Source organism: Podarcis tiliguerta (genome assembly GCF_965153285.1).
Source record: "Podarcis tiliguerta genome assembly, chromosome: 7".
NCBI classification, from domain to species: domain Eukaryota; kingdom Metazoa; phylum Chordata; class Lepidosauria; order Squamata; family Lacertidae; genus Podarcis; species Podarcis tiliguerta.
Window position 1 is genome coordinate 54,165,649 of NC_139540.1, and position 14,420 is coordinate 54,180,068.

At 40.6% G+C, this 14,420-nt stretch overlaps 1 protein-coding gene across 4 annotated transcripts in view; it reads right to left on the reverse strand.

The window, feature by feature from the left end:
* ZNF516 (zinc finger protein 516) overlaps window positions 1-14,420 on the reverse strand; it is a 111,019-nt gene that overhangs the window by 17,835 nt on the left and 78,764 nt on the right. For all 4 annotated transcript variants that reach the window (XM_083449126.1, XM_083449128.1, XM_083449125.1 and 1 more), the window contains exon 3: window positions 3,674-5,131. In XM_083449126.1, coding sequence (XP_083305252.1) covers window positions 3,674-5,131 — 1,458 coding nt within the window. The remainder of the gene's footprint in view (window positions 1-3,673; window positions 5,132-14,420) is intronic.

Below are 14,420 nucleotides of genomic sequence, written 5' to 3' on the forward strand. Positions count from 1 at the left end.
GAAACAAAACTGTGCACTTCTCTCCTGAGAATAGAAGGCCAATTTAAAATGTAAAAGCCAAAGCTCCAAACCTGCCCCAATTCCACTGCATACTAAAGCATTCATAAGGGAATGATCTACTGGGGCCAATAAAGCTCTACTGCAAAAGAGAAATAAACCGAATATTCAAAATTAGAAGATGAATAATGCTCCTGCGTGTGAGAGAGAAATACAGAGAGTGAGAAAGAGAGAGAGAGAGAGAGATTGTATGTGAACTACAAAAAAGCATTCTTTGCTTACAATGTAATATTGTGACCCACGCTGGCAAACACATGCTAAAATAATTCCAAATTTCTACTAATTATAATCTGTGGGTTGGGTTGAACTATAATCACTGAACTATTCTTCTGAATGAAACCTGAATGAAACTACTCTTGTCCAAGCAAATTTAGTGTGTCTAAATATCTGCACCAGCACTTGCTCCAATACAGAGATCAGAAAAGAGAACGAAAGGTAAACTAAAACACAAAAGCAACCATTTGAATTCCTAGGATTTATTATTATTATTGTTGTTGTTGTTGTTGACAAAAATGTGTGTGAATGGGGAATGCAATGCCCAATGAGTATGCATGAAAGTCTGGCAATAGAGTGCCAACTGTGCTGTAGGAAATATCCTAATAAATAAACATTTTGCAGTTCCACCCTACTTTTAAAAACAAGGTGAAGGTAAAGCAGCCCTCCTAATTCGTTTTAACAATTTTTGCATTTTCTCACACACTGAATGTCAATACTAGTGTTCTGAAACGTGTTAAAAGGCTACCTAAAACCTTTCCGGCCCACAGACTATTTCCCACTTTCCCTTCTTGTTAAGAATTTATTTTTTTTAAGATTGGCCAGGGGTATCTAGTGTTTTCAATCTAGATTAGGGGAGCATGTGAAGTGCCAGCAGTAGGCAGAATGGCCAGTCTAATGGCCAAGGCTGGAGCCTGTGATTAACAGCTCAACATGGCACACATATCTCAACTCCAGGAAATTAAAGGGTGGCCTGTGGCCAAGTCAAATTTCTGTACCCAGTTCCAGAAGCATGGATGCACCAGCAAGTCTAATGACATCATCATCAACCATCTGGCAGCCATGTGTTGTTGGAGCCTGCATGGCCTTTTCTACTTGGGGGAAGCTAGAATATGGAACTGGTGGGGTGTAGAATTTGGGAAACATTACATGGGGTGGGGTGGGAGTAGCCACAGTATGGCAGTATAATCAGCATCCAGGAGTCATAGGAGCAGAACCCAAACTGTACCTCTTCCCCATTTCAGAAACAGGGCAATGTTGCCATGGAGGAAACTCAAAATGTAGGCTGATCCCCATGCCTGAAGATTCTGGTATTATTTTGCAACATGGGGGAAACTGTGCAGCAGTGGTTCCAGAATTATGAGGTGGCCCATCCTTAAATAAATTTTTAAAAGGGGGGGGGGGGAGCTGTGTGTTTTAGCCACAATTCCTTATAGAACCCACCAGATACTGCTCTCCAGCCCTTTCCAAACAATTGCTAATGACTCTGCTGTATTATTGCATTCTTTCACAATTGTCAAAAATTATATCCACAACTGCCCAAGGTCATTCTTTCACCTCTTTGGTCTCCATTTTTTGGAATACACTTCTAAAAGCCTTTCTACTCAATGTTGTTGTTGTTGCTTAGTCGTTTAGTCGTGACCGACTCTTCGTGACCCCATGGACCAGAGCTACTCAATAGACAGGTATAAATGAGGGGTGTTGAGATGTGTGTGTGTGAGAGAGAGAGATTGAGAGAGAGAGAGAGAGAGAACACAGAAGGAACTTTTCTAAGGACATCTTTTAGATTTATCTAACTAACAGTTAAAACTTTCTTATTTAGCCGGTAAGGAATAACGGCTATATTTAGCTTGCTAAGAGAATTAGCAATGAAAAGCCTTAGGATTTCTCAATGGATGTTTACACAAGGGCAATGAACAAAAGGAAGCAGATTTCCCTATCAGTTTATACACACAGAATCCCATAGGAAAGTCAAATCCTTGAAGACGAGGTACCTGCTATTCCCTTACCCATTTACTCTCTTCTCTCATGCATGACCATCTGCATCTGTTGTTTTATTATTGTCTTTATGTTGTGAAATAACTCATTGTACACAACTCTGACATTCCAAATAAAATGGGCAGGATAAAATATATTTTTAAATAAAACAAATAAATAAAATGTGTCAGTTAAGCTTCAACTTGGAGAAAAGGTATGCTTAGTATTATCATGAGGGACAGCACCTCAACATGCCTAGCTCAGACCCTTAGCTTCCTAACCGAGCACATGTACCTTTGCCTCTGCTCCAGGGCTTCCTTTGCCACACCACTTTTTAAGTGTATAATGTATGGCTGCCCCAGTGATGGAGGATGCTGCCATAGGTAAACCACCATTGATTTCTCTTTGTTGTTTTCATACAGTGGAAAGATTTGGAGGCATGCAATACATTCAAAATAAAGCACCAATAATGGCATACTAGTTGCTAGTAGTGATCAGCGATAGATTTTGGAAGTACAAGGACATGAGACAAATTTCCTATTTTTATTTCCTGTTTTTATGTTGTGAACCACTATACTGATGAACAAACAAACAAATAAGACACAAACTCTGGCTCTGCTGGTAAATCTGCATTCTTGCCCTACTGACACCCCCCCCCCACACACACACACCTTAAGCACCAACTGTGCTCCCTATGACTTTCCCTCACTCTGCTTCCCCCCATTTTTAAATCAAACCGTGAATCGCAATGCACAGCCTTACCAGTGCATTCAATAAAGCCTGTTTCCTCAAAGACTCTTCCACAAAGAAAAGAAATATTAAAAATCTTAGTTCTTTGCACTGAAGACTAAGAACATTTGTATATCTACCTTCTGCTGATAAACATGTGTGTAGATGGAACTTTCACCAGGATCAGCACCAGAGAAAGGGGAGCATTGGCACAGTGCTGACAAGGGGCTCCCACCCTCCCAACACCCCCTCATCACTAGGGCCAGGAGCTGAACTTGGTTCACAAAGGCTGCTGAAAAGCATCCAGGGCTGGATCTACACTGACCTGTTTTAACGTTATGTGAACTATGTGATATATTGTTCTAAAAGGTCACAGAGCATACTTGTAATTTAAATCCTCTTTCTTACCTTGTTGTTGGTTTATTTTTGTCAAAACACTGCTGGTTACTCTGCAGCACCCTCTGGTGTCACATTTTAACAACAAGAATATTAAAAGCAACGCATCATTTGTCCCTCTGCGTTACCACAACCCTTCCTTAACTTTCTCCTAACGTTAAAAACATGAGTGTAGATCCACCCCAGGATTCTGGTGCAAAGGGAAGTGAATGATGGCATGGCCGGTTATACCAGTGAGGGTCTCTTCCGAGCCCCAATTTCCAAATTCTCCAAGCATCACATTCTCTAAAAGGTATGTTTATTGCTCACAAAACAAAAATGCCATGGAATTTGCACCAATAGAATTCAACAGGACTTACTCCCAGGGAACTAACCGGAGTAAGTTTGGGACAGTTAAAATAGGGGAGGTAATCTGTTTAAACATGGTGATTAATACACACCGTTTTCACAAATCCAAAATGTCAGCGATAGTCGTTAACTTAGCAAAATACCATGGAAAAGCAGTTATTAGAACTCTTACCGGCATGGTCCACTACAGGGCTATTGGCACCCCATGTTTGGTAGAGAGTGGCGAGATCCTTGGGAATGGAGGTCTTAAAGATGTTCAAAATGTCCAAGCACTTCTCGTGTCCTTCCGACGGTGGCTCCTGTTTGGTGGAATGTACAGGTGGGAGAGGCCCTGCTGTGTTAGGCTGGGGCAGCATCAGAGGACTTGCTCTGGACCCTGCTGTACAATTGACCAGAGCCCTCCCCTCGTTCTCTTTCTTGGTGTTCGGATCTTGCTGAGGCACAGGTGGGTCTTCTTGCACAAGGTATGGCTCAGCTTTACACGGGGGGAGGTACTGAGGCGGAGAGTAAAATTTGGCCTTCCCTGGTTCTGAAGCGCAATGCTTGCTTAATGGGACAAACCCAGCACTGACTTGGGGAACGGTATACTTCTCGGAGAGTTTGCTGTTGGAGGGCTGTGAGTTGGGTTTGGAGACAATCACCGGGGAAGGCGCCAAACTTACGCCAAAGCTCCCTGCCTGCAGCAACTTGGAGTTTGCTTCGTATTTTGCTTTCAGTTGGGGCTGTTGGGATACTGTGCTGTTTTGCTCATGGGTGTGGTTCAGTTTGGGCTGCCTGTACCCATCAGTGCCTGATGACCGTGGACCATAGCTACCAGTGGGCAGTGGCGAATCCTTCTGCATAGTCCCAGGCTTAGCAGTCATAGCGGAACCAGAAGAATTATTTTTAGATCCCGGCAACCCACTTGGCACCTGAAGGCGTGTGAATCTGCTGACAGGCAAAGGCTGGCATTCTTTACCACCAAGAGCAGGAGGGGGTCCGGTGCGGCCACTTCGTGCCATGAAAACGGCGTTGTGTTTTATACTCTTGAATCCATTTTGAAGAACCCAAGGGGGAGCCACAGAGTTACAGCTGACCTTGTGACAAATTCTTTTGTGCATCCACAGGACTTCTGGGTAATAGGTCTTATGACTGCAGTAAGGGCACGGGTGGACAATCAAAGCAGCCTGTAAGGTTGAGGTAAAACTCGTATTGCATGAATCAGCCCTGCTTGACTTCTCACTTAGATCTAATGGAATCTTCTCTGGGAAATCTGCACTGTCAATTAACACAGAGTCTTCACACATATCAGGAGGATTCTCCTTAGAGCCCTTGCCCAGCGGGGTTTGCAAATCTAGTCTCACATCAGAATACGTTGGACAGAGTCTAGAAGCAAAGTCAACAGTCCTACTGGAGCAAGGGAAATTGTGGCTTTGCTGAAATGCCGATTTCTTTAAATCCAGGGAAATTTTGCAATCCACATATTTTGGAAAGGGTTCTCTGGTCTTGTTTTCCGGTATAGATGCCACCAAAGACAGCTCTGTTTTAGATTCACTGGCGTTGTTTTCTCTTGTAATGTTTCTCCCATGGTTGAACTGTAGGGTTGCCAGAGGTGCTTCTTCAGAAAAACTGCAGAGGTACGGCTTTTTACCTGGAAGGCACACATAAAAACAGAATTACTATGAAGACAAAACACATGCAAGATGCAGGTTTTCTAGATAAATATCAGAGAATGGGGAAAAGCTTATTTGGATTGGACAAATTCACAGCATGCCACTGCAGTCCCACTGGTGGGTGATTCTCATGCATACAGTGAGTCCCCACCCTCCACAAGACTTTCCCACCTATTGCTTTCAGCTCAAGGAACCACCACTGAAAGGAACTGGGAAACATACAAGTAGTGGATTTCACTGCTTATTGCAAAAGTACAAATACCCCATTGACACAAAGCCCACAGTGAAGCTATCATCATCATCATCATCACTACTATTCTTACTACTAATACATCTGTTAGTCACTTTATAGAGAAGCCTCTAAGTGACTTATTTGGATAAAATGCAAACTGATAAAATCAAGTGAAAACCAGACACTTTAAAGCAATATGCAATTCCTAAAATGGTCATCCCATTACACAATCAAAATGCCAAGTCCTTCCCCACCCCACTAAAAGATGAGCACCAAAGAAGAGGCTTAGCTACTGAAGGCCTGAATAAACAAAAAAGTGTTAGCCTAGGACCTAAATATTTATAATGATGGTGCCAGATGGGTTTTTCCTGGGGAGAGTATTCCACAAACTGAGGTGGGGAACACATCACTGAAAGGGCTCTTTCACATTCTCGTGTTGCCATCCTCTGAATCTCCCATGGAAGGGGTACATTAAGAAGGATCTAAGACGATGGCCAGAAATGAAAAACAATTTGAAAATCGTTGCAAGCTAAAATTGAAGACCAAAGAGCAGTTCACAGAGTCTTGTGGGCTCATTTTTCCTCAGGGCAATTTTTCTCAGATACACACCTGTTTCAGATAACACGGGGAACATACTGTGTGGGCAAATGATACACATACTTTGCCAGTGATTTCTGCAACCACGCTGCAACCTAAATACCATTTAGGAAATACTGACCAGAGAGGACAGTTCACTCGGAGAGAAAAACAACCCAAAACCGCATGAGCCAGTCCTAAGGCTGTACTTACTTTCCTTTGTATAAAACAAGCCCAAAGGAGGCCCCCAACCAGCTCACACGTCCTTGTATGATCAGTGGAAACAGTTGGTCCTGTCAAGTATTAACCACTCTCAATTCCAACCTGATAAGTGCCACCTGCCCAGATTTTAACTTGTCTGAATTAATTTTAGAATGTATTTTAATTAACAGATGTCTGTTTTTATGTATATTGTGTTGTTTTTATGATGTTAGCCACTTTGAGCCTGGCCTCGGCCGGGGAGGGTGGGATACAAATAAAAAATTATTATTATTATTATTATTATTATTATTATTATTATTATTATTATTACTTCTGTTCTGCTGCTCCATTTCTAGTAGTGGGCAATACATTCCTTGAAGGCCAGATCTGCTGACCCTGTGGCTCCTGCTGCCTGAGGAGGTTAGTCGCCTCACCTTGCCTCATGGATGTGCCTGGCCCTATGGCTGGTAATATTCATGTTCCACATATATTCCAAGTGTTTAGGACTACTGAGATTGCAAGAATCAGATCGTAAGTGGTCTTTTCTGTATCTGCATCTTCTCTCTGCATCAACTCTAAAAGCAAGTGTTTTGGAAAGTCAAACACATCAGTGTTGCTTAGCATAACTTTGGTACCACAGGCAGTGTTCCAACCCTGCCAAATGTGATCTGTTTTAGGCTGAGTGTGGGTTAAAAAAAAAAAAAAAACCAGTGTCTCAACTTCGATTTAATTTGGCCTCAACTCCAGTTCAGGCAAAAAGCCTTAAGCCTTTGTTTAATTCTGAGTAATTAGCTTAAAAATAACCCATGGATTTGCTGTCTAGCAGGGTTGAATACTCACTCCGTAAAGATCATTTTCTTTTCAAATTCTCAATGGGACAAGGTCCTTTGTATTTAAAGTGTGTTTTTTTTCCTGTTTTACAAGAAGTTAAGACTTCCTGAAAGCACATGCCCAGCACCGCTAGTTAAATCGACACTTGGAATCAAAAGAGCTGCCAGGGATTGTGAAATTTGACACTGCACATCTGTGTTATTTTTAAAGCACATCTGTCGCAGTTAAATGTTTTGAAGAATTCTAAGTCTTTCCTACTATGGTGCAGTTAGTTTGCTTAAAAAAGCTAAATAATCAACAGAAGTAAATAACTAACACTCCCAGTCAACTGCAATACAGTAGAGGAGACTGACCCTTTCCACTAGGAGTCATTAGTTTCAGTAATAAAGGCTTCCTCTAGACTTTGGTGCTTTACAGGGTTGGGAAATCACCTGCCATTAGAGTGACAGCCAAGAATGGCTGAAATCCTGTACACACTTAGCAGCCTTAGAGCCATATGATTCCAATGCAATTTAAGCAGCTTTAACTGTGCACAGAACCATAGCCTTCCACACAGATCACAGAAATACAGACTTTAAAAACTCACTAATTTCTGCCTAGTACTGTATGCCTTTCTTATTAATTTCCAAAACTACAGCTTCAAACTATTGGCCTGGGTGTGTGTGTACTTCTTGCATGCTCCCTAATTTAAGAAAACTCTGCCAGTAAAAAATAATAAAAATAAACTAGTATACAACTAACCAGCATATGCCTCACTTTTGTGCTAGTTTTCTACTTTCAATGAGTTCCCCTGTCCCCACATGAGAGAGTTCAGAAACACGGGTACCTAAATGCAGTCTAATCAGATACAATCACAACTCCTCACAACTCCACCATCTCATTTGCCTGTTTGTGTAAACTGGGCCTCTGGAATCCAGCTGTTCCAAGTCTTTTCCACACTATTTCCACATTCTGAATTGGCTCTTGATTTATGATTTTAATGTCAATATCTGGACTAACATGGTGCCCTACAGATGTTGTGGACCACAACTCCCATCAGCATGGCCAACAGCCAGGAATGATGAGGGTTGTAGTTCAAAATGTTTGCAGGGCACCATGTTGGCTAACCCTGATCTAGACGTTTGGAGGAAACCAGCAGCTGAAAAGAATGCCACATTTTTTTATATGGTAAATTATCAGCTTTTACTGAGGCAATTTATTCCGGAAAGATCTTATAATGAGAAATGCCTTGATACTTCCCAAGCCAAAGCCCCCCATTTTTCCCTAACTCCCACAACTCATCCTTGATGTCAAGTAGTTGCTGGAGGTGCTGCAGAGAATAATTTTTTAATGAACTATTTTAAGTGTGCCCCTGGTAATATTACTCAGAGTTCTCTTTATTGACCAATCAAGAGACCTACGAGCAGAAAAGAGTTGATAATGACATAGCACAGGGGGAAATGTACTGGCTTGGAGCATGTGGAAGTTTAGATTATTTTAGGATGCAGGGTTTAACTATATGAGGCTAAGAAATTCTACCTTGTGGGGGATACAATTCTGGAGTGGGTGTGGAATTTTCCCAGCCACTTTCAGTAGGATACATTTAGTAGGATACATCCCCACACCCCAACTTACCTACTAAGGCTGAGGATTTCAGTATTTAGACACTATTTCCATAATGTCAGTACTATGACTTTCAGGTCATTCATGCCAATAGGCAAACCTACTCAGTGGGGAAACCCAATGCTACTCATTATGCCCAGACAGAGGAATAATATATAAATCTTTATTGCGGCCCAAAGACCCATAGAACAATTTCAGAACAAAATACAGTTAGGATACCCAACCACAAAAGAGAGAGGAACCGAGGCGGTCATTTTGTTTTTTCTCGAGCTGATGATCTTTGTTTCTTTCAACTTCTGAAAGAAACTTTGCCACGGCCAGTGTAATATCATTAGACCTGTCATCCAAAAGATGTTTAATATGGGAGGCTTCAGATTTTCCCGGCAGATTTGCCAGTAGGGGTTTGATCATTTGGTCCCTTGATTGCTCGTACTGTCCACAATGCAGTAAGATACGCGTCATGCAATTGACGTCCTGAGAACATAAACAAAGCCTGTTCTTAAGAGATGCCTCTCAGTCTACCATTTTGCACTTCTGAAGGAAATACATTTAGTCTGGCTTTGGTAAATAAACACTCTAGGTTGGTACAGACAGGTTCCTAAGATATGAGGGCATCTGAAAGTCATTGGATTCCTGCTGCTACCGGGCCACAGATTACATGACATCGAGATCGCAAGTTGCTATGTAAAATGTCCCAAAGCCTTTGCCTCAGGGATTCAAAAGCGGTATCATAGCCCAGAAGAAACAAGAGGGATGGTAGCAGTCCAATCAAGGTTGCTTTTCTGGCCATAGTTTTCAGCCATGGGCTGATAAACTCAACAGAGAAATATCTCATCAAGCTACATCTGTAGGACAAGGTATGCCAACCACTGTTCCATTGCAATGCCAGTGCACAATACTTTATGAGATGTTGCAGAGATGCTGGAGCCATAGAAAGGTTTAGGAGCAACACTTTGAGAGATTCAACAAACATACCTATGGTATCCCTTGGCACTTTTTATGTGTGTTTGTGGTAAGCCACAATATGGTGCATCCTGAAAATTACTAAATGAGAGAAGCAGGTCATTCTGCTGCAGTAAGCATTTAGGGAAGATTTACGGCAACCTTGCTCATCACAGGATAATTGTAACTATTAGCTATCTTAAACCAGCAGTTGTGGTTCAAGCTTCCTTACCATGTGAACATAGTTACCTGTCAGCAAGGGTAAGCTTGAAACATACAATCAGCTAAGGTGGTGGTTACGGTCTTGCAGGACAGTGGTTCATATAGGTCACCTGGCTAAATGGGATGCCTGAATTGTGACTGGGGTTCCTGTTGCACATGATATTTAATCAATCTCACACCACCCCAGCTTACTCCTTAAATTGATATTGCACATGGTTTTGCAGCATATTTGGCTGTAATTTGTTAATATGTTCGCATTTTTAAAAACAGCTTGCACACATAAAAGGAGGGGGCTACCGACACAGTAAATGCATATAAATAGCATGTTGTTAGACATTGCGTTTCACAGGGTTGTGGTGTTTATTGCTTGGTTGGCGCTGTGAATAATTTGACACTGCTGCTAATAATGTAGAACATATAATGTGCTATTATCTTTTACTGTGTATTACACATGCACACGCACACTATCACACACACAATTCACAACAACAACTTCTAACTTTTTGCATTTTGTGGATATCATGTTATACACTAGGTTGCTTATTATGTCACTACGTTGTAAATCGCCCTGTTGGCTTTTGACCAAGGGTGGGATGTAAATTTCTTAAATAAATAAATAAATATTAAATAAATGAATATCCAAAGTGGGCTCTGATGTCTTTTAGAGTGACACACTGATGGAAACCTAGTTAAGTCAAACAAGTTGGGCATAGGCTCATTTTACTGCTCAGTAAAAGTGAATGAAAAGAAAGTCTGACCTACTTAAGTGTAATGCCACAAAGAACCTCAGAAGATTTCCTAGCTGTTGAACAAGCATTTCTGCTTTGTATTGCATGGCTTTTGGTTATTATTACATTTTATTGCTAGACCTCTGGCTCTGTTTTGATTGGTGATGCTGCCTGCAAGATTTTATATTTTGCTGTGTTATCTCAGAAGATGGGAAACTAATACAGATGGCTTTTATTGGCAGCATGATATTAAAAATGAAGGGCTTTAATGCATCCAGAAAACCTGGTTAATACTTACATGAATCTTGTATTTTAAAATATAAAAAACATAAGCAAAATATTGTAAAGATATCAGATTACCCTAGTTGCCTTTCAATTCTGGTTGTGTTTGTTTGTTTCCTGTCAGTGTATTTCTCCAAGTATACATTTAAAAGACTCCAGTTTGTTCCACTTTGCTGAAGACATGCTTCTAATTTATTTATTTAATCTAAATGCCATCAATTGTAAACAGAAGCTATCATTTTCGATAACTTTAAGCAAAATATTTGGAATACAACTGGACAAAAAAGGAGGGTGTATTTTAAATGTGTTTGTCTTTCCTCCCCCCCCCCCCCCAATGCAAATGTGGAACCATATAGTCTTAGAACTATGATTAAGAAATTAATGTTTGGACATTCAAATTTTATTTTTAATAGAAGGGAAGGACATAAAGGTTATTTTGCTCAGCCCCTTGCATTTAATAATAATAATACTTTATTATTTATACACTTTCCATCTTGCTAAGTTTCCTCAGCCACCCTGGGTGGCTCCCAACAGAATATTAAAAGCACAATAAAACATCAAAAACTTCCCTACACAACAGCATCCATATATAACGTGTTGGACCACTCAGTATTCAACAGTATTATAGCCCTCGCCTGATATTCATCTTTAAGAAACCAGAGAGAGCAAAATGAGTCCAGTTAGCTTTCCCAAGTCAATATGGAACGAGAGAGGAGATACACAAACAACCTATGCAAACTCTATAGCAGCAACAGAACGCCTGCGGTTGGTTGCATTGCTGCTGCATTGCTGCTGCTTAACAGAAGATGAGGTCAGCACAGTGGAAAGGCACTGGCGAGAGCACTTGATTGGCTCTGCCAGTGCGTTTGCACCACACTGACCTTGTACTTCTTGGTAAGCATCGGCAACATGACAAACTGGGGGTTGGGTGAGTGCAGAGCCCCGCCATACTACCCACTACGTGTACTGCTCTAATACTGAGAATAACTCAGCAAGTCCCCAATCGCTTTTCACTGATCTAGACCACTTTTACTGATCAGAGGAATCAGTATCATTTAATTTTTTAAAAACTGGACTTCATTATGAGAAACAACGCTGCATCTGAAAAGCCCAATACCTTCTGATCTTGATTATGATCTTAATATCCATCTTTTGATGTTCATCTTGATAAAAACGCGAGCCCAACTGAGATCTATGAGACTTACTCCCAAGTAAGTGAGTACAAAATTGCAGCCTAATAGTTAACAGCAATTGAGAGAAGAAATACAGTTAAGAACGAACTAATCTTGAACCTTTTTCTCCAGTGAATCATAAATATAGGTATCCACTGTATAGCAGGGGTGGGCCCACAGATATAAAAGGTCTCCATTCATCTTCTATAAAGACTGCATATGTTCTACAGCTTTAACTGCCTTTGTTTATAGGCTGTTTGTTTGATTGTACTGTTTTGGCACTGCTGGTTTTGTTTCACAAGCCTGCATACCACTCAGATATGTAAAGAGCTAAAGGTTGAGTTAGACTTATTATCAATATTAATATTAGTAATAATATTCATACATTCCTCCATTCTACAAAACCACCTGTGCTATTTTGTAATTCACTATCCATACCTAATATAACCCTTGAGGAAATTAGATCCAAGTACATTTTCTGCCTAAATAATTCTTGTTTTGTTGTTTTTTTTAAATACTTTAGGTATTATTTTACTCCAGTTCTAGGGTAATCAATGCTTGCTTCAACTTGCTTGCTTCCCCCACTTGCTTCCCCCAAAGTCCTTAAAAAAACAAAAAAACAATACTGCAACAAATGAGGAAAAACAGGTGACACACACAAAGCCAAAAGGAATTTACAACTCATAACATATTTGAATCTTAATCTCTCTAGCATTGTCTAAGTGGACACCTGGTGCTTGTGGAAAATAAAAAGCACTAAACTCTTACAATTTGGGCAATGGAAAACATGAATGGACAACCAGCAGACCAGTTCAATAATCTGTTCTGTTCCGGGCTGCAGGCAAGTGTCTGCTCCTTTGTTCCCAAATGCTGACTGTGCTAGGGTTGCATTCTGAGACCACTGGGCTTTATCAATAAAATTATTTCATTTTCAAGAATAACATTTTCAGGAAAACGAGACCTTTCTTCTTCTTTAACATAAAACTCTGGAAACCCTTCCTGCAAGGAATTTCACATTACGGCTAAAAGTATAAATTTGTGAACCATGAAATCATAAAGGTAGGCATTAATCTTGCAGTCGTAACACTGGAACTGTTAGAAGTTGAAGAAAGAATGGGGTACGGGGGGGGGTGGATAATGAAGCAGAAGGAAGCAAAGGAAGCTGTCCAAAGTGTGTGTGTGTGTGTGTGTGTGTGTGTAGAAAGCTATTATTTACAGTACTGAAAATGCTAGTGAAAATGACCAAATTTAAAGCAACTTTATATTTGACTCTTTCATATCAGCTAAAAAATTAGACACACTTGCTTTAGTCACATGATGCTGTACACAACCGTGGATTTCTTTCCACGTGGAAAAAGTGTCATCGGTGAAGTGGATCCTTATTGTGCAAAATCTACTAACAAAGAGAACTGTATAAATGGTTCTTAAGTAAAATATTTGGTCTTCCCTTTAAAAAGCACAAGCAAAAGGAAGAGTTTAGATCCCTGCAAATAAAATGGCACACAGTTTAACAAATGCTGTTTTGAAATCAGCCACCAAATGTTCATATGAATCCAAATTACTTTTAGGCTTTTTTCCCAGCCTGTATTTATTTTTCTTTCCAGTTAGTATGGACCAAAAATGAAGTTAGAAAAGAGTAGATCACTTTGCCATCTCCATTTTCGGTCCATGAAAATAACCACAGAGGGAAGATAAGCTTCAACAGAAAAACAACAACCATGTTTTATCGGGAAGTAGGCATCAATTAAAACTGCGAAGTCAAATTGAGAGGAGTGAAACAAGGAGTCTCTATTGGACCAACTATGAAAAAGGGAGGTTAACATGAGAGAGGAAGTTGTCAGTCTTCTTGTCTGGAGACAGACAATAAGTATGTCCCACAGCTTTGCTGAAGACAACACATTTTAATGGCTTTTGTAAATGTTACATCTACATAGGTAACTGTTAAGTGTACTTAATGTTTACTTTTTAAAAATAGTAAAATGGAAGAATAAAATAATAAAACGTAATGTGTAACAGCACGACGTTGATAAGCCTTGCTTTAGATAACTGCACTGCATTTTGCCTCTATTCTTTCTCGCCTCCTCTCCTCTCAACCCCCACAAAGTGGTGAAGGAGACAAGCTTGTGTTTTGAACTTCAAACGTAAAATTGTTTCCTGAACACTGTGTCTTGAAAAAGATAAGAGGCAAGGGTAGCATGGGAAGAATGTGCATAACTGCAGCTACATGTATCTAGGCTTAGTTTCTGAAGGGGTGCAGGGCGTGAAGGCAACATATCTCACCAGCTTTTTCTTGTTGTAAGTTCCCTCGCTGCAAGAAGCTAAGTTACAGGGAACCAGGCAGAGGGCCTTCTCGGTAGTGGCACCCGGCCTGTGGAACACCCTCCCACCAGATGTCAAAGAGAAAAACAACTGCCAGACTTTTAGAAGACATCTGAAGGCAGCCCTGTTTAGGGAAGCTTTTAATGTTTGACAGACTATT